The sequence below is a fragment of the Pelodiscus sinensis genome, chromosome 20 (genome assembly GCF_049634645.1).
Source record: "Pelodiscus sinensis isolate JC-2024 chromosome 20, ASM4963464v1, whole genome shotgun sequence".
Taxonomy (NCBI): domain Eukaryota; kingdom Metazoa; phylum Chordata; order Testudines; family Trionychidae; genus Pelodiscus; species Pelodiscus sinensis.
This window is the reverse complement of record NC_134730.1, coordinates 22643693-22670669: the sequence shown is the minus strand read 5'-3', so window position 1 is coordinate 22670669 and position 26977 is coordinate 22643693. Positions and strand designations below refer to the sequence as shown.

General features: G+C 40.3%; 1 protein-coding gene across 8 annotated transcripts in view; it reads right to left on the bottom strand.

Annotated features, from left to right (window-relative positions):
• Positions 1-26977, bottom strand: part of CEP112 (centrosomal protein 112) — a 355922-nt gene that overhangs the window by 52545 nt on the left and 276400 nt on the right. For 6 of the 8 annotated variants that reach the window (XM_075903951.1, XM_075903955.1, XM_075903953.1 and 3 more), the window contains 2 exons: positions 13780-13842; positions 8530-8679 (listed from right to left, as the gene is read on the bottom strand). The exons of 1 other annotated variant lie outside the window; for it this stretch is intronic. In XM_075903951.1, the coding sequence (XP_075760066.1) occupies positions 8530-8679; positions 13780-13842 (213 nt within the window). The remainder of the gene's footprint in view (positions 1-8529; positions 8680-13779; positions 13843-26977) is intronic. One more of the 8 variants, XM_075903952.1, reaches the window with a different exon arrangement.

The window sequence follows — 26977 nt, the reverse complement described above, 5'->3', positions numbered from 1 at the left end:
TTTTCTTTTGATAAATGCTTTTGTTTCACCGCGGCATTTATGCTGAGATCATTTTTCAGACATACCGTTTGCTTCCCCAGGCTTTCTTACAAGATTCAGCAAAATATTTGTTTCTTAACTGCGCTTCCAAAATCTAATTTTCATGGAAAACTTCCAATCGTAGATAATTAGCACTACCGGTGCCAAGTGTGGCTAGCTAGTGGATCAATACTTGGTAAAACACTTTGCTGATTATTTGATAGCAGAAATAATCATGGCTTCCAAGGTACTCCTCTCAAATCATACAATAAAAAGATATCTATAAAGATATCTAGCATCATTTCTGAGACAGACTAATTCTGTAATAAGTGATCTTGAGTATTTTTCATTTTCAAGCTACTGAATTTTCACAATTATCTGAACTAGAACTTGGTATGTGAGTTCATCCCCAACATTGCTACAAACTCACTATGTATCTTTGGGAAAATTACAAAATTTTGCTGATCCAGTTACCCATCTGTAAAATAAGGGCATTAATACTTTCTTTCTCCCATCCTTTATCTTGCCAAGATAGATTGTAAGCTCGGTGGAGCAAAAAACATCTCCATGTGTACACGCAGGATCTAGAACAATGGGACGCCTGTTTTAGTTGCAAAACGCTGCCAGTTCCCAAACTGAGGGTCAGGACCGTGAAGTGGGTCGCAAACCTATTTTAATGGAGTCACAAGGGTTAGACTTGCAGAAGCCCAGGTCCAAAGCCCAAGTGGCCAAGAAAATCAGCTCTGGTTGGTGAAGTTCAGGTTACAGGCTCTCTATCTGAGGTTGATGCCCTCGGAAGAGCTGTCCCATCCATAGGAGAGTTTGGGGCAGTCACTCCCGGCCCTGTACTTTGGGGGAGCACAGTGGTGACCACCCCAACCATCAAGTGGACAGGGCCAGTCCTCCATATTATCTTACCCCACTGAGACCAGGGTTGCCTTCAAGATTACCTGGGGGGTAGTTGTCTGGGGCTAATTGCAGGGGTCAGGTCCCCCTGCACGCACTATAGTGGTGGGGGACACAGGAAGCAGAGTGATGCTCCACTGCCATCTTCCAGCTAGGTCACTCTAATTCACCATGGTGATGGCTGGTGGCCACTCAGTTCCCCCAAGCAATGCTTCCCCTGAGCTTTGGAGGGAGTGGGCCAGGGCTAGGGCCCTCTGCTTTCTGTCACTGTGGTGTAGAACAACCCAGTTGGGACATGGCAAAAAAGTGGAGCAGGCTGCTGGGTTGCTCTGCTTCCTGTGGCTCCTGCTGCCGAGGTGAGTGCGCTGGGACACCACCCCTGCTGCCCCACATCAGGCCCTCCAGGTTGTATCTCTTGGGGGAGGGAGCTTTGGGGAATGGGTGCAATGGAGGTGGGAGGGGAGGGAGCAGGAAAGAAGTGGGACGGGGATGAAGCAAGGGCAGGGCTTGGGGGAAGAGAAGGAGTGGAAGTGGGGCAGGGTCAGAGCAGGGATGGGACCTGGAATGGGTGCTGTTACCTCAGGCCCTCTTAGGAACACTTAAGTCCTAACCCTGGGGCTTGGGCTTTGGCCTCAGGAAAGTGGGGTCAGGAGTTTGGCTTTGCTTCTCTCCCCCCCAAGTGTGGGACAGTGGGGCTTAGGCAGGCACAAGGTTTGGTTTACCTTGCTGGAGTTGTGTAGTAATTTTTGCTGTCAGAATGAGTTGCGGGGAAGTATAAGAACCCCAGCCCTAGGCATAACCTGGAATTGTTTTTCATAGCTCACTGAGTAGCTTAGACAGGTTTCTTATGAAAATAAGACACATTATAAGTAATATGTGCTACTAAACATAGCATGGCCAATAATAGAACAGAACGATGGGCAAAATTAGCCTACCCGGGAGGTTTCAGAAAGCATGGCTTTTCCAATGTTCAACATTTGTGACAGGTTTGTAAATACTACAGGTACATTTTTGCCAACTATGTTCTGGAATTAAGGTGTCAGGCGCCCTAGCAGAAATATTCTGAATGCTTTAAATATCCCAAGGCTTAAAATAATTTGCTTTATTTTAAGAAGGAACCAAACATGAAAGGGCAGAGGGGGGATTATCCAAATAAAAAAAAGAAGAGTATACAGCCAGCCATGCAGCTCTATTGCAGAATGTTACAAGATATGCAGGAGTTTTAGGCTAGAAAGCAGACTGGGAATCCAAGTGCTAAATCTATAGACTCTGGGCTTATCTACATGGGGAAATCTGCTAGCATAATTATGTAGGAATAACTATTCCACTATAATTTTACCAATATAAATCCCTCGAATAAAAGTGAAAAATGTTCACTCAGGGACTTATATCAGTATAACTATAGCAAAGTATGCCTGGAAATTTTCCTGTACAGGCATGCCTTCAGACTAACATATCCATCAGAGACAACACTTTTCCTGCCCCCAGATGTAACAACTTCCAGGAAATAAATGGCGGTGATGCAACAATATATAATGTATGCAGAAGACAGACTATTTTAAAAATTAAGCTACTGTGTTCTAAAGTACAACTCTTTCTGTTTGTGGTTTTGCATATTTTTCTTAAAGTAGTTAAGAGACACTGAAGGAAAATGGTCTTTTCATAATTACTTAAACTGAAAGATAATGCCATAAAACATTTTTTGAGGAGTACAGGATCTTTTGAAAAAGGCTTTTCTTTTTGAAAGAATCGTGTCTAGACTGAGGTTTCACTTTCAAAATAACGTTTTTAAAAGAAACACCATGATGCGATTATGTAAATGAAGCATGGGAAATTCAAATCCCGGCTTCAGTTGCAATTTCGATATGTCTAATTTACATCCCTCTTTTGAAAGAGGGATGTAGTTTAGATGTACCCATGGAGATTCCACCAATTTCCTCAGGGAATTTATTCTAGTTCATAACCACTCTCAGAATTAGGGAGCATTTCCTAATGTCCAACCTAAACAGTCCTTTCTGCAATTTAAGGTAATTGCTTCTTGTCCTAACCTCAGAGGTTAAAGGAACTGTTTTTCTCCTTCTTGCAACAACCATTTACATACCAAGACAGATGCCCAAGACAATAACATCAAGGCAGAAGCACAGCTGAAATATAGTTCTTTCTGCTAAAAATCAATATGCTTGGGCCAATTCCTGAACTCTACCACTGAGGCAAGACTATTACTTACTTAAAGATAATGCCATAAAACATTATTTCTTAGAAACCCCTGGAGTCCCATTTATTAACAGACTGCAATTTGGTGTTAAACGAGGTGAAATGCAAATTGTGTGGTGCCCTGATATATTTTGCCACCAGATCACAACATGCAAATGAAATTTTACCCAACCTTATGAATATTATATTCAGGTGGATATAGAGTTTTCAACAGAATCCTTGAGTCTGTGACAAAAACCTACATCAAATAGGAAAACAGAATGCATTTTTAATTCAATTCTATTTTTCCCACTTTGTGCTCTCTCATGTTAATGCATATTTAGAACCCATTTGTGATGTGGATATGTCATTCATTGCCTCCCCAAAATCCCTGAAACACTTTTTGCAGCTCTTTTCATAAAAGGATCCCAGAGTATTCCCCAAAAGGTGAGGAATTAATGCTGGAATTTCAGAACTAGCCTAAAAACGAGGTGCTCAAATCGCAATGAAACTCAGTAGGAGTTAGGTATTTAACTCCCTTAAGCACATTCTGAAATCCCAGCCTGAAGCCTCACAAAAACCTTTGCAAGATAGTATTATCCCAATGTTTAAAATGGGGAAACAGCCAAGGGGAGTTTTAAGTAACTTTCTCCAAAGGTTGCCCAGGAAGTCAGTAGAACCCTGGTTCCTAAATTCCAACCCTATAGCCTAAAACAGGGGTGGACAATACTTTTTGATGGGGACCACTCCCAATATTTTGGTAAGTGGCCAAGGGCCACACTTTTCTATGGAGGGGATGAAGGGTCTGGGACAGAGGTTGTGTTCAAGAAAGGAGCTCGGGGTAGGGCCCTGGGGTGCAGGAGAGAGTGTGATCTTTGAGAAGGAGTTTGGGTGAAGGAGGGGGTTATGATCTGGGGCAGAGGCTTGGGATGCAAACCTCCAGGTGGAGGGATGGTTACAGGGGACGATACTCGATGGGGGGGGGAAGGTAGGAGGAGGTGCAAGGTCTGAGAGGGATTTATGACCTGTGAGGGGGGAAGGGTAGTGACCTGGGTCAGAAGGGGGTGGTGGCCTGGGGCAGGAGTTAGGGGGATGGAGTGGGTGGGGTACCAGAGGCAGGCTTTGGCTGGGAGGTGCTTATTTAGGTGGCTCCTGGCCAGTGCCCCTGCGGGACCCTGAGGCAATTAGCCAATGGGAACCAAGAGATTTTGCTGGGAGGAGGGGCAATGCGTGAAGCACATCCACAGAGAGCAGCCAGCCACTTCAAGCGGTGTGGACTTGCTCTGTAGCTGAGGTCCCAGCAGGGTGGCCTATGGGTCAGATCTGGTGGCTGGATATGGCCCACCAAGCCCGCAGGATGTTCTTACTGCCCCTGGCCTAAAAACTTGAAAATACTACTTTAAGTATATTTTTTCTAGCATGACCAGTGCAGGATATGACCAAGCTATGACCAAGAATACTGTCCTTCATATATGGTAGGCAAGAATGTACAATCATTTATTCAGGAAGAGAGCTCCGGAATACTCCAGGCCTTTCTCACCTTAAGCTCAGATGAATGGAATGTGCTCTACAATGGTGGAAAAATTAAAACACATTAAAAGAGCTCAAAATCAAATCCAAATGTTTTGTTTTGGGTTCAACAAAATGTTTTATTCAATTCAACATAATTTTTTCAAATTTTTAAATCTTCCAAAATTTTTGAAAAATTTTAAATTGTGAGCTGACAATCTCCCTCATACAGGCAGTCCCCAACTTACGCGGATCTGACTAGTGTGCTCCCCCCCCCCCCTAGCAGACCAGGCTTTTGTTTTGGACTCTGGGGCAGAGCAGCTGGGGCCCTGCCGATTGGTCCTGCAGCACCGCTCTGGGCACTACTGGACGAACCCGGCAGCACCCCAGCTGCTCTGGCCCAGGTCCTGATTCAGCCGCTGCTGGTCAGTTTCAGCAGCGGCTGAATCAGGACGCCTGGGGCAGAGCAGATGGGGTGCTGCTGGGTTGGTCCAGTAGCACCGAGCGGCGCTACTGGAGCAACCCAGCAGCACCCCAGCTGCTCTGCTCCAGGCGTCCCAAGTCAGCTTCTGCTGAAACTGACCAGCGCTGACTACAGGAAGCCCCAGGCAGAGTTGCTCTGCCCCGGGCTTCCTGGAATCAGCTGCTGATCAGTTTCAGCAGCAGCTGACTTGGGTCTGGGGTTCTTAAGTTGATTCTGTATGTAAGTCAGAACTGGCGGTCAGTTTCAGCAGTGTCTGAATCTGGACGCCAGTTCCGACTTACATACAGATTCAACTTAAGAACAAACCTACAGTCCCTATCTTGTACGTAACCCGGGGACTGCCTGTACTGATTTTTCATACTCAAATGGTTATTCACAGTTTTTCAAGGTTTTCTCTATAGGTGTTTCTAACTCCAGAATTTAATTTCTTCTTTAATCTGCCAGGTCAAACTTACTGACTTTAAAGGCATATGGCTTATGGGATTTTTGTTTGTTTGTTCTTTTAGTTTATCAAAGATGGGGGCAGTTAAGATGACAGGTCTCTGGTTTCCTTGTTTGTCCTTATTTCCCTTTTTATAGATAGGCACCATATTTGCCCTTTTCCAGTCTTCTGGAATCTCTCCCATCTTCCATGACTTTTCAAAGATGATAGCTAATGGCTCAGACACTTCCTCAATCTGTTCCTTGTGAGGATGAATTTCTTATCAGATTCTGGTGACTTAATGCAACTTTTTTTTAACTTGTTCTTTTCCTATTTTAATTTCTGAACCTACCTTTTTTCTCTATTATTCACTGTGTGTGTGTCTACCCTGCAGCACTTAACTCGAAATAAGCTATGCAAATTGAGCTATGTCAATTTCGTATTTTATTTGGAATAGGGAGCGTCTACACAGCACTTATTTTGAAATAGCGCATTCTTCCTCTGACTTCCCCTATTCCTCGTACAATGAGGGTTACAGGAGTTAGAGTAAGACTGAGTTATTTCAGAATAGTGTTGCAGAGTAGATATATTCTATGTTAGGCATCTGTTACTGTAAAATGTTTTCTTGTTACCCTTTAATGTCTCTAGCAAGACTGAGCTCATTTTGTACCTTTGATTTTCCAATTTTGTCCCTACATACTGGTGTTATTTGTTTATATTCCTCCTTTGTACTTAGACCTAGTTTTCACCCTTTATAGGACTCCTTTTGGATTTTTAGATCATTCAAGATATCCTGGTGAAGCCAGAGTGGTCTCTTGCCATACTTCCTGTCTTTTCTAGACAGTCTAATAGTGTACTCTTGAGCACTTAAAAATGTCCCTTTGAAAACCAGCCAACTGTCTTTAGTTGTTTTTCCTTTTAGCCTTGTTTCCCATGGGACCATACTTAACAGCTCCCTGAGTTTGCTAAAGGCAGAGTTCTTGAAATTCACTGTCTTTATATTTCAGTTCTCCCTTCTACCATTCCTTAGAATCATGAACTTAATCATTTCATGATCATTTTCACCCAGGCTGCCTTCCACTTTGAAATTCTCAACCAGTTTCTGAGGACCCAATTTTGCAGCCTGGTGCAGAACTCTCCTTTGGCTCCTTTTGGTTACAGTGTATACTTTTTGCATGTTAAATTTTTGCTTATGAGGAGCAGAGGTAAAATACATGCTAAATGCACACATAGTAAAGGATTCACATTAAGAAGGATGTGATACAATTATTCAGTTAATAATGTTTGATATTTAGCAGCCACTCAATTATTTCTAGTCCTTCCATTTTTACTAGACTGGTAAAATAAATTACATGATCTTGCCGTAAGTTTAACAGTGTAATTCACTGAAGAGTATCGGAACCGCAGAACAGATAAGCATTTCAGAGATTTTTTTCCCCCAACATTCTAGGGCACACAATACATGAGACTTGTTTAATATATGTATCTTTCAGACGACTTTGAGCACCTTTTGAAGTTATAAAGTTTCTTATACATCCAAAAAAATCATATTTAGGGCAAGAAATTCTTGAGTAGACTATTAATACACAGTTTTCTTCATTTAAAATACATTATGTTCCCAAAAAATTGGAAAAAATGCCTCACCTATGCTCACTAAACTAAGAGTTACTTGTAATCAGACTTACATAAGAGATAACAATCAACAAATGTATACTGACACCATTAACAGAAGAGATTAGGGAATGAGAGCAAAGAAAAACTCTCCTCCCTTTACATACACGCACACAAACAAACATTTTCTATAATAAAAATATCATTAAACAATGTATGAAAACAAAGTGAAAGGGATAAGATAAAAATGTCAACCTGAAATTTCATTATGTGAATTATTAAAATACGGAGTACATGGCTCGGATACATAAACTTCTATAGTTCTTTCTTAAGAACGTAATTTGGAATAGGGGAGAGGATTATTTAATCATATAGCCCCTTCCCCTAGCAAAACAGTGTTTTTGTTTGATACAAACAACAGCCTCTCTTACAAACACAGGAAAAAGAGGTTTCTCCTTTTAAGCTATGTTTATTTCTGAATTTCAGGTGCAGACCCTCATAGATTAAATGTTGCTTGGTTTAGAAACTCATCCATTCTACTCTGTTCTACGGGGGAAAGTGCTTTAACAAGACACTTCCTACCATCTGGAACATCAAAAACCAAGAAAAATTCACTGCTGCTTATGTAAGCAAGATTTTCTGAAGTCACTAGGAATCAGGCTACATTTCAAGAGATACACTGCTTACTGTGTCAGAAAATACAAACATTGCAGGTTTGCAAAGCTAAGAAAAGAAAAAGAAAAGAAAAAGAAAAGAAAAAGAAAAGAAAAGAGCCTGGAGAATTTAACTATTATTTTTATACTATGCAGATATGTAATCAAAGTGTTCTGGAACAAAAGAATATATATTTAAAAGTGTCTTTAATTCCATTCCTCTTCAACAAACTACTGAAGCAAGCGCTGAATTTACCAACGGATATTTTGCTGAATCAAGGCCTTAATTCAGAAGTTGAGTATGTGAGCTAGATCTTGAGCTAGTGCCAACTAGTGTAGCTCTCCTGAAGTCTCTAGTGCAGTGCTGATTTACAGCAACTGTGGATCTGGACCAGTATTTATAAATGCATACAGAATTATGCTGAAAATATGCTTAAATATATGAATGAGTTTATATGCTATATCTTAAACTAGGCCTCCAAGAAAAAGAATAGGGAAGTTTGCTTAATGTGAATGGATTGGATTTGCCAAAAAATGACTTTTTATTCAGTCATGTGATCAGCTAGAAGAAAGTTAGACAGAGTCAATGGATAAGTCAAAGTCCAGCGAATGCTATTACTGAATCCTGAAAGAACAAGAATGATACTGCATCCATTTGCTTACTGCCATGATTTCAGAAATTTTAATTACACAAAAACAGCTAGTAACATCAGTGACTGAACGCTGCAGATTACCTTGATTGTTCTGTCATTATCTCTAATCATCTGCTTCTTCTCATCTTCAAACTTTTGTACGACATCCTGGAGCCGCCTTTCTGCAGCAAGCTGCTGCCGGCTGCTCTCCTCTGTCAGAGAGGAAATGGTTGTCTTAAGTTCAGCTACAATCTAAAAAGAAAACAGAATGCTAAAACTCCTTCAATGAGAGGTATGTATTTTGCATGTATTTATACTTGACACAAGAATGGAGTTGGCAAACTTCACTGTGCAAACTAAATATTTTAAATTAACATTACACACTGGCAAGCACGAAATTCCACTTAGATAAAAGGAATATAATGTGAATGGCATAAAGCTGCTGAACACAAAATATTTGGAAGAGTTTTCCACTATAACATTCCATAATATTTACTCATCAGGACAAAGCACATCTGTGATCTCAAATATATAAAAAGTTTCCAGTTTTCCATTTTACTGAAATGACTCTGGATTTTTTTTAGCTAGCCTTCAGAACTTCCTGCACTATAGCTCTTTGTCTGTATGAAAGCATCACAGTTTGATACTATAGATAAGAAAAGTTGTACTTCATATGCTTAACTGAAATATTAAATTTGACAGAACATTCCTGTGTCATTGAGAGGAGTGTATTTTTTAACAATAAATTTGAAATCTGGTTCAATGCCCAAGGACTTTTTACATGTAACAGCAATTATTTGTTGACTGTCTGAAATGTAGTTGTTTTACCCTTTTTATCACCACAGAAAGCGATATTAAACCACACACCCCGGGCATATATTATAGAATGGTATGGTATACTTAGACCCAAGTGTCTTGCAACTGCTGATATATTGCTCTATTACAGTGGTCTCCAATCTTTTTAACCACAAGATAATTTTTTCAATTTGGGTGTGTCTAGACTACAGAGTTTTGTCGACAAAAATGGACTTTTGTCGACAAAACTATACCTGCGTCTACACTACCGCTGAGTTCTGTCGACATAACATCGACAGAACTCAGCAGTTTTGTCGACGCTGGTAAACCTCATTTTACGAGGCATAATGCCTTCTGTCGACAGAGTTCTGTCGACAGAAGGTATTATTGCATGTAGGGTTGCATCTAGACTACAGGGTTTTGTCGACAAAGCAGCTTGCTTTGTCGACAGAACTGAATGTAGTCTAGACGCTCTTTGTCGACAGAAGCTTTGTCGACAGTATCTGTTGAAAAAACTTCTGTCGACAAAACCCTGTAGTCTAGACGTACCCTTTAAGCGCAATGTAAGATCTACCTCAAACCCAAATACCTTTGCCCCACTTTCTTCAACTACTTCTTTGAGGCCCTGCCCCAGCGCCACCCCTTCTCTGAGGCTTCCCCTTGTTCACTCCATTCCCCTTTCTTTCCCATTCTCATGTGCTTTCACCAGTTGGGGTAGGGAGTAGGGGTGCAAGCTCTGGTCTTGGACCAAGGAGTTTGGAGTGTGGGAGGGGCTCTGGGCTTAGCCCTGGGTGCGGGTTTGGAGTCCAGGACAGGTTTCAGGGTGCAAGCTCTGGGAAAGAGTTTGGGTGCAGGGGGACTCATGTCTGGGACAGGAGGTTGGGTGCAGGAGGAGGTTCAGGGCTAGGAAAGGGGTTCAAGAAGCAGGCTCTAGCTGGACACCATTTAACTGAGATGGCTTCCGGGTGGTGGAGCAGTGGGGTTAAGGCAGGCTTACTCCTGCCCTGGCCCTGCACCACTCCTGAAAGCAGCTGGCATGTACAGCAATGGCTCCATGGAGCCATGTGCTGCCCCTCATCTACAGGCACTGAGCCCACAGCTTCTACTGGTCACTGTTCCCCGTTATCAATCAATGGGAGCTGCAGGAGTGGTGTCTGCAGGCAAGGACAGCATGTGGAGCCCCCCTGCTCTGCCTTTCTCAGGGGCTGCAGAGACATGCCAGCCACTTCCAGGAGCAGCAATTACCACGGGGATAATTACTCCAGCCACAGCAGGTTAGGCATTTTAGAACTCACTACTCAAAGAATTAAATTTAAGTGTAAGAGACAAATGAAAATTATGAAATTCACAGACCAGTCAAAAACAATACACTTTGCGAGCAGTAACAGAAGTAACAACAGCTCCCCATATATGTGTTGGATCAGGTGCTGAGAGTGAAGGACAGTGTGTGTTTGTGAGAATGACAGACACACACACACCCTCTGTGAGTGACAGATTTTCATTGCCAAGCCCCCTCCATCCCCTTTTCTCTGGGTGGAGAGAGGATACAGAGGTCGGGGGAGGAGAGGCACTCTGACATCAGTGTCCCTCTCTCATCCCCCTCCACATCTTGCACAGCAAGCAGGAGGCTCCCAAGGGTGCAGCAGCAAGGCAGAAGGCAAGAGCAGCATTTCGGTGGGTGGAGGGTCAACTGAAGTGCCAGTGCTTGATAGCTTCTGGCCAAACCAGTTGGGATCACCTGTCAGAGGCTCCAAGATCTACCAGTAGATCCCAATCTACTGGTTGGTGATGCTCTGTTAGGACCATAGTGTGCAGTCCTGCAAACACATAAATATATGACTAGCTCAGTGATGACAACTTTGCTACTCAGACATGTCATTGTTTGCAGGACGGGGCCCCTAGACTGTAAAGAGATAAAACTATTTAAGACCATAATATTTAATTTTGGGGGGGGGGGAGGGGAAGGGAGGATTTCAGATGTACAGTTGATATGAGATAAATAATGTTAGAAAATATTTTTTTTAAAGAAAAAAATGTAGACTGATGTGGGAAGGATAAAAGAAAATAATTTTTAAAACTAATGTATTATTAATTCATTTCCCTACAGTTGTCTAATCATTAAACTCTAATGGATAAAAACCAGAAAGTAAGACAAACTATAAATAAAAAGTGAAAATGTTCCTGCCAGTTTCAGTGAAAGCTATCAGAAATACAAAAATACACAAATGACATAAATTGCAAAATTAACACTTAGTTAATAATCTAAATTGATATCAGTATCCAGTTTCACATGGACAGTATCCCATTGAACTTTCATTTAACTGACAATTGGTTAGACTTAATGCTTTCATGTACTAGTCATGAATAAAAGAAAGTTTCTACTGATAATTTTTAAGGGGCAAACTAATTTCCCATGAAAACATAAGGGCATGGATATTAATTAGAGGAATCTCTAAGTCCTGAAGCTCCACGAGTAGAGAACATTACCAGGTATAAAATCACTAATTTTTGTAAAATATAAATATATATTAAGAGAAAGGCTATATCAAGAATGATAAATGACCAAAAATGTTCTCTTTTTTATGGAAAACTGAGTTTTACATTAGTTGGGAATAATAAAGCTTCTGAAGTAAGAAAGAAATTATCTTTATAAAGGGGGAAAAAAGATTATAAGTGCCCCAGATGATATGAAGCAATATAAGAATCTACATAAGAACTTGCCATCAAGTTCTTTAGAAGTGTTCAGAACTATGTTTATTTTCAAGTCACAGTTTCCTACCAGTATAACCAACGGACACAAACGTAGAGCTAATTTGAGCAGATGCAAATCTAATGAAAGTCAGTAGGCTGAACTGATCAGCCATGTAAATGGTAGTCTAGATAAGAAAACTTGCACCAAGCTAGCATTTACTGGGTATGTAAAATGGAAGTATAAGAGGGTGGTAAAAATGTCAATTGCACACAGTTGACAGAAAATTCCAAATATGTAAAAGTTACATTACTTTGCCATTTACAACCAGTGAGTTGTAATATCACTATGTATCAGCTGAATTTTGTCCATTTTATTTAGGGAAACAAAAATAAAGTTGTTGGTTAAAGTTGGTTAAAGTGTAGCAGCAGGAGAGGAAAGCACTGACATATTGGATAGGCTTCCTCTATTAGAATTGTACTGAGGTTAAGAACCTGGAGATACATAAACATTTTAAGAAAATCTGAACACAAATTGACAGACTAGAAACAGCTCTGGGCAGTAATTCTCAGAAAAAAAAATCTAATTGTTTATTTTGTATCAACTTCAGAGAGAGCTTCCTGGAATATCATCTGTGTGGGTGTTAAAAGCGAATATTCCAAGAGGCCACATCGAGTAAGATTAGGCTGATGTTGTCAGCAACATAACTACATAGAAAATTACAAATGGCCTATTATTAATATTAAATTACAAAATTATATTCAAACAACAGTAAAGGTCTGATCCAAATCCACAAAAGTAAAGAAATTCAGAATGAAACCCCATCTTTAATTCACACATTGTGCCAAATAACTCTAGAATACAATGTATGGTCTGTAAAATCACCCACGGTTTAAAAACCCCTTACAATGGTTGTCATAGAATGATTAAAAGGAGAAATGTAAAAGATTGATTAGGTCATCTAGTCCATTTCCCTGTAAATAAAGGGCATTTCTTATAGTATATGTTAATGCAATGTCCAGTTTCATTAAATTGGTCTCCAACCACTTATTTTGGGAGCCTACTATATATTCTAACAAATTTCATTACTATGAAGTTTGTCCTGATCTTCAGTTTAAATTTTCATTATATTAGTTTCACTGTTTTATTCCTTATTACTTGGATAATCCTGTAACATCCTAAGCTATTTCTGTCTCTCCTCAATGTTTATACCTTTCATATATTCAGAACTGTTTAGATATCTCCCACCTGCCATAGACATAGCAGGGTATTACAGAGTTAGCAGCTAATGGAACTTAAACCTTAAGCCTGAATGTCTTTATCTTTATGTTGAACTTTCTGGATTATATCAAGCTATTTTTGAGGTTTGTTTTCCTTCATGGTGACACAACAAATGCAAGAGGATTTTATAAAAAACGCTCTCAGGAAAATGTTTTAAGTGGACATTCTAATCAGTCATTGCACTTTCATGCAAATGCATACTCAGAAAATAAACATTTAAGACTGGTATAGAAATGTGTATTATTTACCTATACATAACCACATGGGGGCCAACAGACTTACCAAGCCTCTGGGTAACATAGGAAGGGCGGCTTTGCGCTCCCGTAAGGGATGGGGCCTGGAGCATAAGAGGCAGGGTGGGGCAGCCAGTCCTTAGCACTACCCAGAACATGAGTCCCCCCTCCTGCCAGCCCTCAGAATACCCCAGAGCAGTGGTCCCCAACCTTTAGAGGCTGCCGGGCGCCAGGGGGCGTGGCCGTTTGCCTGCCGGGCGCCAGGGGGCGGGCGGCCCCCCCCATAGCCGCGTGCTGGGGGGAGGGGCCCCCCATAGCTGCGTGCTCGGGAGCGGGGCCCCCCTGCAAGCCTACCTGTGAAGATTTGGCCAACTTCTGACTGTATTCCTTTTCAATCTGCTTCAACCTGCTGTTGGCCTGAAATAGACACACACACACACACACACACACAAAAGGAAACCAGATTAGCTCAGATGAAGAACGTGTACAGACACTTTGCCACTGACCTCTATGCTTGGCACCTCATCTACATGCCTATCACTAAGCAGCTGGGATCTGTGCCAATTCCAACGCCCTTTTGTGGCAGCCAGAAAACCACAAGGGCTTGTCTTTGATCTAGGGCCAACTATTCATCACTTAAAAGAGAGGAAAAATTGTACCTCTGCTGCCAATTATTAGAAAAACATAAAGGCCTCTATGGATAAAAAAAAAAATAGGGGGAGAGAGAAGTTTGTCAAGATGACTTCATCTCTGTGAGAGGAAAAAAGGGAAGAAAAAAGCCACAAGTTCCAGTGTAGGCTGTGAGGGTTCAGTGTGACATGTATTATATGATTTTATGTGCCAGCTGATGTCTGCAAGTTCCATTTGTCAAATCTCACATTCTTTCTTTTTTAAACTGAATATAAAACCCAAGATGCATCAGAACCATTAAGGCCCTCTTTCATGCACAGTCTTTCCTTCTCCTGGCCTATCTTTCATAGCTCAAAGATGAGGAATAAAACAAAATTGGAAACAAGGCCACTTTGTTTTACTGATATCACAGGTAATTGTGAAGCAGGTGGAGCTGTAATCTGGTGGAAAAAAACCCTCTTAAATTCACTCATAGTTTTTATCAAAACTAAAGACATAATTCTGACATGGTTTGGAGTTTTAAAAACCATTGCTATACTATATCCAATAGACCTATCTCAAAATTTTTCTTTAATCTTCTGTTAATTGTTCTCGTATTCTTTTTTCTAAACTTTGAGGCTAATTGTCTGAGAAAAATATATCTTTCCATAAAAGAGGACTCTCAGCTGAACTTTGAAGCCAGTCTAGGGCAAGAAGCCTTTCAACCACCCTGATATTATGCAAAAAGCACTTTTCACAACAGTAGAGAGGACAGAAAAATCCATCACAAGGCTCTGATGCAGGCAGACCCCAACTGCCCTGTGTGGAACCAGTTGCAAGACTGGGCTTTATGGCTCCAAATCTTGCAAATGCGTATGTATATATCTTCCCTCGAGTGAACTGTCTGATTTACTTCAGTGTGGCTACCCATGCTTAAAGTTGCAGACATGTGCAAGTCTACAAGGCTTGCAAGATCAGAGCCTTAATGAACATACATTAAAACAATACAGACGAATTCTAAATCGATAACATAACACCCATGATCTTCACAAACATATTAAAACTTGTTAGTCCACACCTATCTGAGCTGGACCATCAGTCTGACAAACAGTGACCAAAAAGATTTGAAAAAGAAACTTTAGTAGAAGTCGAGCCTCTATATTCTGTTTACAAAATTAAATTTAAGAATTGATTTAAAATTAACTATTGTATTTCATTTTTTAAAACTAAAGACACCACCACAGCTTTAAGAAGGTAGAATCAGCAGCGCACTACACCCCTTACCAGCTCATTCACTACTTATCTTCAAATGCAACAGCTAACCCCACATTTTTACATACATATTGCAGCCTAAACTTTCTGAGGTGCTGAGCACTCAGAGCTCTCACTGAAATCAGTAGAAATGTGAGCCTCAACATCAGGCTCTATGTTTCTCCAGTTGGGCACCTAAAATGAAGGCACCCAAAATAGTGGGCACTGGGAAGTGTAGCCTTCAACTTTTATACATAGTTCTGTCCCATTTTACAGATCTGACATTATAGCAACCTAAGCTTTAAAGCACAGGCACTGCAGCCTGTGCTACATAATATGAATTTTAGCAAGTAATATCACCGTGGTCAATGAAACTGAATTTTATTTAACTTATGGAGACACATTGGGAACTCCACTTCCAATATTGTATGTTGCTCCAGACTTATAAGACACAGGACCTGTGTCCAAACTTATCTGAGATCTTTGACTATGTGGCTTTGTAGCCTAGGAAGTAAGCCTTGCCAACACATGGTATTTGGCAGCGCAAAAGTGCTTTTACTTAGGCTTTATGCCGGGGAAGCATTTTACTACAAAGTGCCTTTATATAATGATATGTAGGAAATACAGTTTAGGATTTAAATTAAATTTATCTTGACAAACAAGGAGACTAAAATGGAATGGTGAAAACAATTATCAGTTTTCAAGTTTTAAAACTGGGTACAACTGTCATAACAGGCCAATTCTACCATATACTATATGAAACATAAGCTGCTTCCCTATTACTTTTAGCATACTTCCTCACTTGCAGGTTATGCGTATTTCAGAAACAATGATGAAAAAGAATCAAACTGGATAGCAACCCTTTGGAAGGTCAGACAGTAATATCTAACTTGACAGTAATGTGCAGCAGGATCAATACAGTTAATGAAGTTTTTCATGTGCTTTTTGTTACTTCTGTAATTCACATCAGGCTGAAACATCAGTTATGATGTGCATTTTTCTAGTAAAAGGGCTTACATTCAATAAGCCACAGTAATTTTTGTTTAGTCTCACATGTTTTAAGACAAACTTTAGTTAAAAATGGTTTTATTATGAAAATGTTACATGCACTTAGTTTATACTACAGAGTAGAATCTTACAGTTTTACGACTTTAAAAAGCAACCATAATTTTGTAACAAGTTTTCATACAGCTATCATCTATACTACTTATATCAAAACTAAAGATGGTAAATAAAACTGCACTGACTTCAATGGAACATTGAGTACCAACAATATAATTGCATTAGACTCACAGCTTATACGAGGTCTGAAATAATGGATATTATGTTAATGAAGACTGAATTTTATTTTCTTCTTTTCATGGAACACAATAGTACCATTAAAAATAAAGACATTTTAACAAAGCAAATAATTATGGAAACGCGCGAGAAAATTCTGAAAAATATTGTGTTACCAAAAAAATCTCATCTATTTTTCAGTAATCATAGGGTTGGAAGAGACCTCAAGAGGTCATCAAGCTAAAAGCAGGACCAATCCCAACTAAATCATCACAGTCAGGCCTTTGTCAATCTGGGACTTAAACACCTCTAGGGATGGAGATTCCACCACCTCCCTAGGTAACCCATTCCAGTGCTTCACCACCCTCCTAGTGAAATAGTTTTTCCTAATATCCAACCTAGACTTCCCCTACTGCAGATTGAGATCATTGCTCCTTGTTCTGTCATCAGTCATCACTGAGAACAGCCTTTCTCCATCCTCTTTGGAACCCCTCTTCAAGTAGTTAAAGGGCTGCTATCAAATCTCCCCTCACTCTTCTCTTCTGTGGACTAAATAAACCCAAATCTCTCAGCTGCTCCTTGTAAGTCATGTGCTCCAGCCCCCTAATCATTTCTGTTGCCCTCCGCTGAACACTGTCCAATGAGTCCACATCCTTTCTGCAATGGGGAGAGGGGACCAGAATTGGACACTATACTCCAGATGTGGCCTCACCAGTGCCAAATAAAGGGGAATAATCACCTCTCTAGGTCTGCTGGCCATTCTCTTACTAATGCATCCAGGTATACTGTTAGCTTTCTTAGCTACAAGGACACTGTTGACTCATAGCCAGTTTCTCATCTACTGTAATCCTCATGTCCTTTTCTGCAGAACAGGTGCTTAGTAAGTCGGTCCCCAGCCTGTAGCAGTGCTTGGGATTCTTCCATCCTAAGTGCAGGACTCTGCATTTGTTCTTGTTTAAACTGATCAGATTTGTCCCAATCCTCCAATTTCTCTAGATCACCCTGGACCCTGTCCCCATCCGCCAGCATTTCTCTCTCTCCTAGCTTACTGTCATTCACGAACTTGCTGAGCACATAATCCATCCCTTCATCCAGGTTATCAATAAAGATGTTGAACAAAACCGTCCCTAGAACCAACCCTTGGGGCACTCTGCTTGATACCAACTACCAACCAGACAGTGCTTCAAAATAGATTCTTTGTGGTTTCCCTCCATGATTTTTCCAGGGTCTAAGATGAGGCTGACTGGTCTATAATTCTCCAGATTTTCCTTCCCTTTTGAAAACATGGGTACAATATTTTCCCTTTTCCAAACATCCCGGACTTCCCCAATCAACATGAGTTTAGCAAGATTTTTTTGTGTAAAGAAAAAACAACTTTTAATTATTTCATTCTTCCTGCCTAAGTCACTCAGTGAAACTATGGTCCTGTTTCACCTTCTGGTCAGCGCTGACTAGAGCTAGGTGGACTTTTTCGGCAAATAAATGAGGGTGTGTGAAAGGGAGAATAAAATGAGAGAGAATGACTCGATAGTCTGATAGTTATGGCACCCACCTAAGATGTAAGAGGTCCGAGTTCCTACTCCAATAACAATTTAGTTATGTATAAATGTGGCACAGATACAACAGGATTGACAAAAACTAACTAGACTATCCCATAGTTCAGTAGGTAGGACATTCTTATATAATGTAGGAGACACAAGTTCAAATCCTTCTCCATATTAGGCAAAAGGGGAACAGAACCTGGGTCTTATCCCATTCCAGGTTGGACCCCTAACCACTGGGCAAAAAGTTATAAAGGAGGCCCTCTTCCTGGTAGTTTACGAAACTAGTCCTTTGCGTTCATAAAAACGCCAGGTCAAAAAGAAACATTTTGACCTGACCTGATATGTTCTGCAATTCATCAAAACAGTTAGAAAATTTGTTTTTCGTTTGCTCCAAAAATGAAGCTTTTTGCCTATATTTTGGAATTGTCAGCAAACTGAAAATCCATTAGCTGTCCAACTCTAGTTCTGCTATCATAAACACTACACTATAACTCCTGAATGAGTCAGCAACAGAAGGTTACTTATGTAAGTCAAAGTTTCTATTTATAAACAAGTATCTTGATGAGTACCAGCGAGAAGATAATGACAAGTAGGGTTGGTTCTGGCAAAATATGTCTTTCCAAATGTGGCAGGGTTTCTATGAAATGTTAAGGCTCCTACTTCTGCAAAAAATTTCAAGTTTATGATTTTGTCTTTAACTCATCAGGTTTTGCCTGGCTACTGCAGAACATATGGCATTCAAAATCCCCCACTGGTTGGAAACCTCTACAAAATGTGTGCACAATCAAAAAATAAGGTACACATATGCAATGTGCATAATTAGGGTCATATATTGCCTTGAGGAGTAACAGTAAATTCTAGGGAAAGGTTTTGGATCGGACTACCGCGTCTACGTGCGGCAAGTTAATTCGGGCTACTGGCTTTTTAAAATGGCGACCGGCCGCGAATATGCTAATCAAGCGCAGGATATTTAAAGGGCTCCATTAGCAACTTCAATATCCTTCATTTGCTTCCCTAGTTCGAACTAGGGGGTAAGTGTAAACATACTCTATGGGTTTTTTTCCCTTCACCATTACAGACCTAATGATTCTATTTCTAGGCAAAGAAAATGAGGTGGACAAACACTGGTTTGTTTCTTGATAGAATGGCTATTATAACTCAGTTAATATTTCAGCGGTGGAATAAAGTGCAGAAGCTCACTGCAGAGCTATGTCTGCTTTTTAAAATCTGTTTTCCTCCTCCTTTAAGGTTCTTGTGCTATGCAGCAGGTGACAGTGTTTGGGACTGTCTACACTAGCAGCTTTAGCTTTTTGAGCTCTGAAACTTATCGTCAAAATTGCCAAAAGAGGGATTTACCCTCTGAGCCCAGATGGAATGCTAAGGTTGCTGCCAGGTGGATGTTAATTGAAAACACAGCCAGGCCTTGCTGTTTCAGGTAGAGCAAGGGTGGGCAAGATGGCCTCTGGACACAGTCGCCCTGCTGCTCCCCCACCCCTAGGCCAATCAAGACCTGGAAACAGGGGAGTGCGCAAAGTCCCCTCTCCGACCACGGGCGTGAGGCACCAGAGGGAACTGCCAGCTGTTTTAAAATGGCTGGTGGTACTCTCTAGCCACTGCGTGCATGGCAGGGTAAGGGACTTCGTGTGCTTCCCCCGCCTCCAAGCCTGAGTGGCCTGGGGGCAGAGGGAGCACGTGACGTCTCCTTCTGCTGCAGCGCCTAGATGGAACTGCCACCTGTTTTAAAACAGCTGGCAATTCTCTCTAGGCACTGGGGGCAGGAGGCAATGACTTCACATGCTTCCCCACCCCCAGGCCAATCAGGGCCTGTGGGTGGGGAAGCACAAGAAGTCTCCTGGCCCCACCCCTTCTGCCCAAAGCTCTGCCCCTTCCGGGGTGGCCTGAGATCACTTCAGAAATTTTTGAAGTGGCCCCCTTTTAAAACTCATTGCCCATCCCTGAGGCTGAGGAAATAGTCCAGAAGCACAGTGAAGGGACCAAAGTGAAAAAGTTTCCATTTTGCTAGTTACATAACATGCGGCTGTCCAGTAAGACCTTCCTGACTGAATCAGATCACTGCATGTCAAAGCTGTTTACACATGAAGTTTCCACGCCATGGAGGAGGAGCAATTTCAAGTTCAAGTACCGTAGCTGGCTTTCATCCTATGTTATGGGGTCCGGAAGCAGAAGAATAGTCATCTGCCTGTCCATCAAAAGAGATAGCAAGATGGTGAACCAATGTTGCTTGGGCCACGCTGGTGCTATGAGGATGACTGCTGCCCTGTTCTGCCAAATCTTGAATAGAAGCCCATGGATTAGCGGAAACAGGAGAAATGCAAACTAGAGCTGGTTCGCTCATGAGAGAAGAAAAGTGTCCACTATGGAGCCATGGCTGTGGTTCTGAAATGAGCAGAACCGATTGCACTTTCTGTTGTTCTGAGTCACGAACAGGTTGACCTGGGGATGGCCCCACCTATGGAAAATGGAAGTGGCCACATCTACCCCTATGACGGATACATTCTTGCCTGACGGCATGGAATGAAACTGTGAAGGCAGCTGGGGTCTGACTGGCTTCCATGGGGGAGAGGGGAAATTGGAGTTTGGATCCCCAAGAATTTCAGTGTAGCTCTGGAATCTTTTAAACTGTGCAGGTGAGAATCAGTTTTCTTGCTGAATAAACTATTCACTACCAAATGGATGGCCCTGCACCAGCAGGCCCAATACTTGTAGTTAAGAACTACACCACAATGCCCGTCACTGGTGGAAAGAAGGAATTAAGTGGGTGCTGCGTCAGCAGGGTTCTATATACACTGTCATCGAAATACCACTCTAGGGGATTCCATAGCTGACCTGATGGGTACAATTAGGGAAAATCTTCAGATGGCCATGCATGTGGCATGCGTGTACACTTATTGGAATGCACACGAGCAGGCACTCGAAGAAGAACTAATCACTTTTCAAAAACTAAACTAGCCAAATAATGGTGTCACATAAGTTGATGCTCATTAATTAGCTTGATAGAAGTGTAAGAACATTTTAAACAAGAAAAAGAGAGGAAGGAGGGAGAAAGGGGTGAGAGAAAAAGAAAACTGGCTTCAGGGAAGAAGCCACTGTTCTCTGATGTGCAGCAAAGAATTTAACATCAAAGAGCTAATGTAAATGGGGCCCATTTACTTAAAAAAACCTTCTACCTTCTGGAATATTTCTAGGAGTCTGACAGCATTATGCGTTATACCAAAATTCAACATTGCATAATTTGTCAGATGTCAAGGGAAAATGACTTTAGGATTGGTCAACCCAAACACTTTTTGTTGCTCTTAAGTAAAATAAATACATTATCTGTTTAAATTTTAGAGGTTAGCATATCAGCTCTCGAATTCCTCTCATTTGTATTTCAAACTTTATTTCAGTTGCAAACCCCGGAGAATATATTCTCACAAGTGCTTTAATTATTACAGTATATTATTTTGTATACCAATACACTTCTCTTTTTTACTGCTCTTTCCACCAATCAGATAACATATGGAAAGCAAAGACAGCAGCTCCAGTCCATTCTAATACGTAATTTGTGCTATTAAAGAGACTGTTAAAATTGTTCAATATCCAAAATAATGTTAACAGAGTAATTAGTTAAGTACCAAATGACTTTGAGAGCTCTGAAAGTGAATGACAGACATCCCAAACTGCCAGGCCCTAAATCCTATTAATAGTCCACTTTAATTCCACTTTTGCAGATCTATAAATCCTATGGCATTTTCTTGATATATTTATGGAAGACCCTTCCCCATTCATGTGCTAAACACTTTTCATCAGGAAAAAATAAGAACGAACAGAAAAATATTTGACATTCTACCCATTCTATGAAAAAAAATCCTTTCTGAAGCTACAGTTCACATTTAGTGGGAGCCAACTAAAAACAACAAACAACAACAAAAATCCCAACTAGTGCAATTTGTGAAAACTCAACTTCCTCTACTGGATTTTTTCCAATGCTTTATACCGGAAGAGTCTATTTGACTCAACAGAGTATTTCTAACCATTATGCAATTAGAGGGGAGAAAATAGACATTTAACCTTTTTCCTAATGTTCATGAATTACACACTTCTACCGCAGTCCAAATGCTTAGGTACACAAAACAAAGTTAATGTGGTCACCGAATTCAAATACTGGGACACATTTATTATAGACCAATCACCCAAAATTAAATACTGTATTGCTAAAATGAGGATATTTTGCTTTTCCTCCACTTTTTTAGGATATCTAAAGAATCCTTCATCACAAATCATCATTTTATAGACCATTCTCAGTCTTGAATATGAGTAGTAAATAGTGTCCTCGCCTATAGACAACCCCCTAACCTCAAACAAATTCTTTCCAGTAACCACACAACACACCTCCATTATAATCATCCAGGAACCCACCCTGCAATCAACTCTGTTGCCAACTCTGTCCACACATCTATACAAGCAATATCATCCCAGGACCTAACCACATCAACCACCACATTAGAGGCTCATTTAACTGCACGTCCACTAATGTGATCTATGCCATCAAATGCCAACAATGCCCCTCTGCCAAGTATATTAGCCAAACTGGACAGTCTCTATGGGAAAGAATTAATGGACACAAATCAGATATCCGAAAAGGCAACACACACAAACCTGTTGGGGAACATTTTAACTTGCCCGAGCACTCATTCATGGATTGCAAAGTTACAGTATTGATTCAGGTCAATTCCACAAGCCAACTACACAGGGTAGGGTTGGAACTTAACTTCATTTACAGGTTTGATTCCTATCACAAAGGTATGAATAAAGACATTGGCTGGATGGCCTGCTACATTCCACATCCTAACGACATAACAAACAAACAAACAATGGCTACTTAAGAACAATTAGTACCTTCTCTATCAGCTTCATGTAACATGGACACTGACTATTTCTTTCCCCCTTTTATTTTCCTTCTCTCCCCTCATCCCCTATTTATTTAGAAACTGAACCTTTAATAACTCCATCTGAAGAAGTGAGTTGTGCCTACAAAAGGTCATGATACCATCTACATGTTTTGTTAGTCTCTATGGTGCAGCAAGACTATTTGTTGTTTTTAAGTTTTCCCATATACATCCTTGTAAACTTCTAATAATTTCCTTTAAACACAGTATAGAACTGAACAGTTAGGAGAGGACATTTTTCTAATTTTTCATGAGAACAGAATACAGTCACACAAATCAACAATTCAATCACAATAGCATTAGTTCTTTAGGAAGTTGGCATCCATACAAGTTAATCTTATCACATCTTCATTTACATGAGTTGTCCCATGGACTTAGACCTGTCTCCTTGAATAAGTAAGCTCATCTCATGAATAAGAACTATAGGGCTGGGACTAAGTTTTAAATGAAAAAAAAATGGGATTTTTTTTGGTATGTTCAGAGTTCTGCAAGTTTAATGACAAATTCAATATCATCAGTCTCTGGGCCTCTCTGAATTAATGAAGCTGATCCTGATTCAGTATGACATTGCTTGCTTGTTCACTTACATTATTCAAACATGCCTTCTTCATAATACCTTAAATTAGTCAACTACTGCCATATATTTACTTTACCTAAAAGAACAATACCCAGCATGTGCATATAAGCGCTCTAGTGAGCAAACATCAAATTATCTTTACCTGAATCATTTAAAGACACAATCTTCTACAACTAGATTGTGCCAAAAATGTTATGGTGGTGCTTTGTGCATTATGCAATACTATCCCTTGCTTTCTCCAATATCTTTATAAGATGAATGGTCAGATAAATTCTCTTCTTCCTCACTCTTCAATGGGCAATAATAAATCAGGAACTGCAAGAAAAATACCTTCATTGCCTGTTAGAACTGCACTAGTAAATTCTGAAAAAAAAAACCCAAAACCAGACAATAGCGGGAGTCGAGGGCATGATAACCATTTACAGCTCTGGACATCAGTTCTGCCATAATGGGTGGTAGTACTTTTAAGGTTCCCCAAGGACAGGCTACCAGAATTGCACAGAAAATCTTTCCCCAATGCTTACCAGTGAAAGGGCTCTCTGGTTTCTCCCCTACAAGACGGACAGGTTTAAAAGCTAGACTACCTAAATAAATGTCCAAGTCCTCCCTACTATATTAAAAGGCAAACCCTTGTGCCTGTTGCAGTTTATGGCTTCTTCCCCAGATCTTTAGTCACTAATTCACAGGATAAGCCTGTTAACATATCAAGGACATTAGCAACCGAGAGCATGGGATGCTGTGACAACATGTAAAATATAGCAAAACAGTGTATGGAACTGGGATCAGGTATGGAAGGGAAGGATTATTATATTTATTTGTAAGAGTTGGGTGTTGGCTTTCATTGAATAAACTGTGAGAATAAGAGGCTAAACTGGATGTCTATTTGAAGTCACTGATGCCTATCTTAACTTACAGTAAAAGTATAGTATTTTTTAGAGTTTTCTTAACTTTAGTCATCTCCTGTTGTAGTCTGTCTGGTAGAAGGTATATTACAGAAAGGTATGTTTTCTATTTAAAAGTTTGAAAACATTTTGGTATGTAACCTATCACTTAAATCAGTCTCTAAACCAGATGAACAGAGGATAGCTAATGTAACACCAATGTTTAAAAAAAGCTGCAGGGACAATCTTGGCAATTCCAGGCTAACACACTAATTTCACTACCAGGCAAAATGGTTGAAGCTATAATACAGAACAGAATCATCAGACACATAAATCAACATGATACATTGAGGAAGAGTCACCATGGTATTTATAAAAGTAAATCATGCCTCACTAATCTATTAGAATTCTTTGAGGGAGTCACAAAAGCATGTGGACAGACATGATCCAGGTGGTATAATGCACTTGGACTTTCAGAAAGCCTTTCATGAGGTTCCACATCAAAGGATATTAAGCAAAGTAAATAGCCATGGGCTAAGAGAAAAGGTCCTCACATGGATTAGTAACTGGTTAAAAGATAAGAAGCAAAGGCCAGGAAAAATGATCAGTTTTCACTATAGAGAGCGCTAAATAGCTGAGTCCTCCAGGGATCTGAACGGGGCCCTAAGCTGTTCAACATTCAAAAATGACCTGAAAAAGAGGTGGAACATTAGAGTGGCAAAATCTTCAGATGACATAAACATTACTGAAAATAGTTACGTCTAAAGTTGACTGTGAAGAATTACAAAGGGATCTCACAAAACTGGGCAACTGGACAACAAAATTGCAGATGAAATTCAATGTGATAAGTGCAAAGTAATGAACAATGGAAAAACATAATCCCAACTACACATGCAAATTGAAGGAGTCTATATTATATGTTACCACTCTGGGAAGAGATCTTGGAGTCACTCTGCATAGTTCACTGAAATCATCTGCTGAAAGCACAGCAGTAGTAAAAAAAACTGTCAATGTTAGGAACCACTGAAAAGGGTTTAGATAATAAAACAGAAAATACAATCATGCCACCACAGAAATCCATGGTATGTCCACATTTTGAATACTGAATGCATTTCTGCATTTCCCATCTACAAACAATAGATATATTAGAATTGAAAAAGGTACAGAGAAGGGAAACAAAAATGATAAGGGGCAGAACAAGTTTGATATAAGCAGACAGTAAAAAAAATTTAAAAAAAGACTAATCAGCTTAGAAAAGAGACAGCTAAGGGGGGATATGATAAAGGTCTATAAAACCATCAATGTTATGGAGAAAGTGGATATGGAAGTAGTATTTTCCCCTTCCCATAGCAAAATAACCAGGGTCATATAATGAAATTAATAGGTACAACACCAGGTTTAAAACCAACATAAAGAAGTACTTAACACAAAGCAGTCACAACCTATGGAAATTGTTGGCAAGTGATGATGTGAAGGCCAAAAGTATAACTGGGTTCAAAAAACAAATTAGGTAAGTTCCTGAAGGGCAGGTCCATCAGTGGCTATTAGACAAAATGGTTAGGGATAAAACTGCATGTTCGGGGTGTCCCTAAACCTCCAATATGCCAGAAGCTGTAACTGGATGACAGAGGATGAATCACTTAATAGTTGCCCTGGTCTGCTCATTCCCTTGGAAGCATCTGGTACTGGCCACGGTCAGAAAACAGGATGTGTGGCTAGATGACCACTGGTCTGACCCAGCAGAGCCATTCTTTTGTTCTTATGTTATACTTTGTAACTTAAATAAACACATGCTTTCTGTGCATTCTAGTAGAGCTTCCCAAAATATTATAAGTATCTTTATTAATGCAACGTGTAAGAAAACCTAAATAAAAGAGCCACTGCCAGCTCCACTTATAACACAGATACATTTATAAAGTGAATAAAGTTACTAGTTCAAGTCATTTTCCTAAATACTGCATATTAACACTAGGTAGTAATGTCATTCAAAGAAATGCTATGAAGCCAATCGTTGGCACCCCTAAAAGCTAACCTGGTATGAGCTCTTCAATAGGCAGAATCTGCCAGACTTTGGGGACAAATACTCTGATTAGGTAAGATGCTATTAACACACTGATGTCAATGAAGCTATAACATCAGCTACGGATCTGACTGTTGGTCTTTATCAACATATGGTATACAAGCAAAAGGCTACTGGAGATAGAATGTATTTTCTAGATGAGAGTGACAGACTCTCAATTTCAGTTACACATTAAGGCAATAAAAAGCAACTTGTAACTAGAAGATAATAAAAAACCGAAGTATGTGCCATTCTGAGAGGCGTTATTTCTAATGAAATGAAATGGAATTATAAAAAGAGGGGAGTTGATGTCACAATGTAATAAATACCCATGTAGAAAAGCACTACAGAAACTATGTCTCTGGTTGGGAATCAGAGCCAAAATACCCTAAGCCCATGCTCTG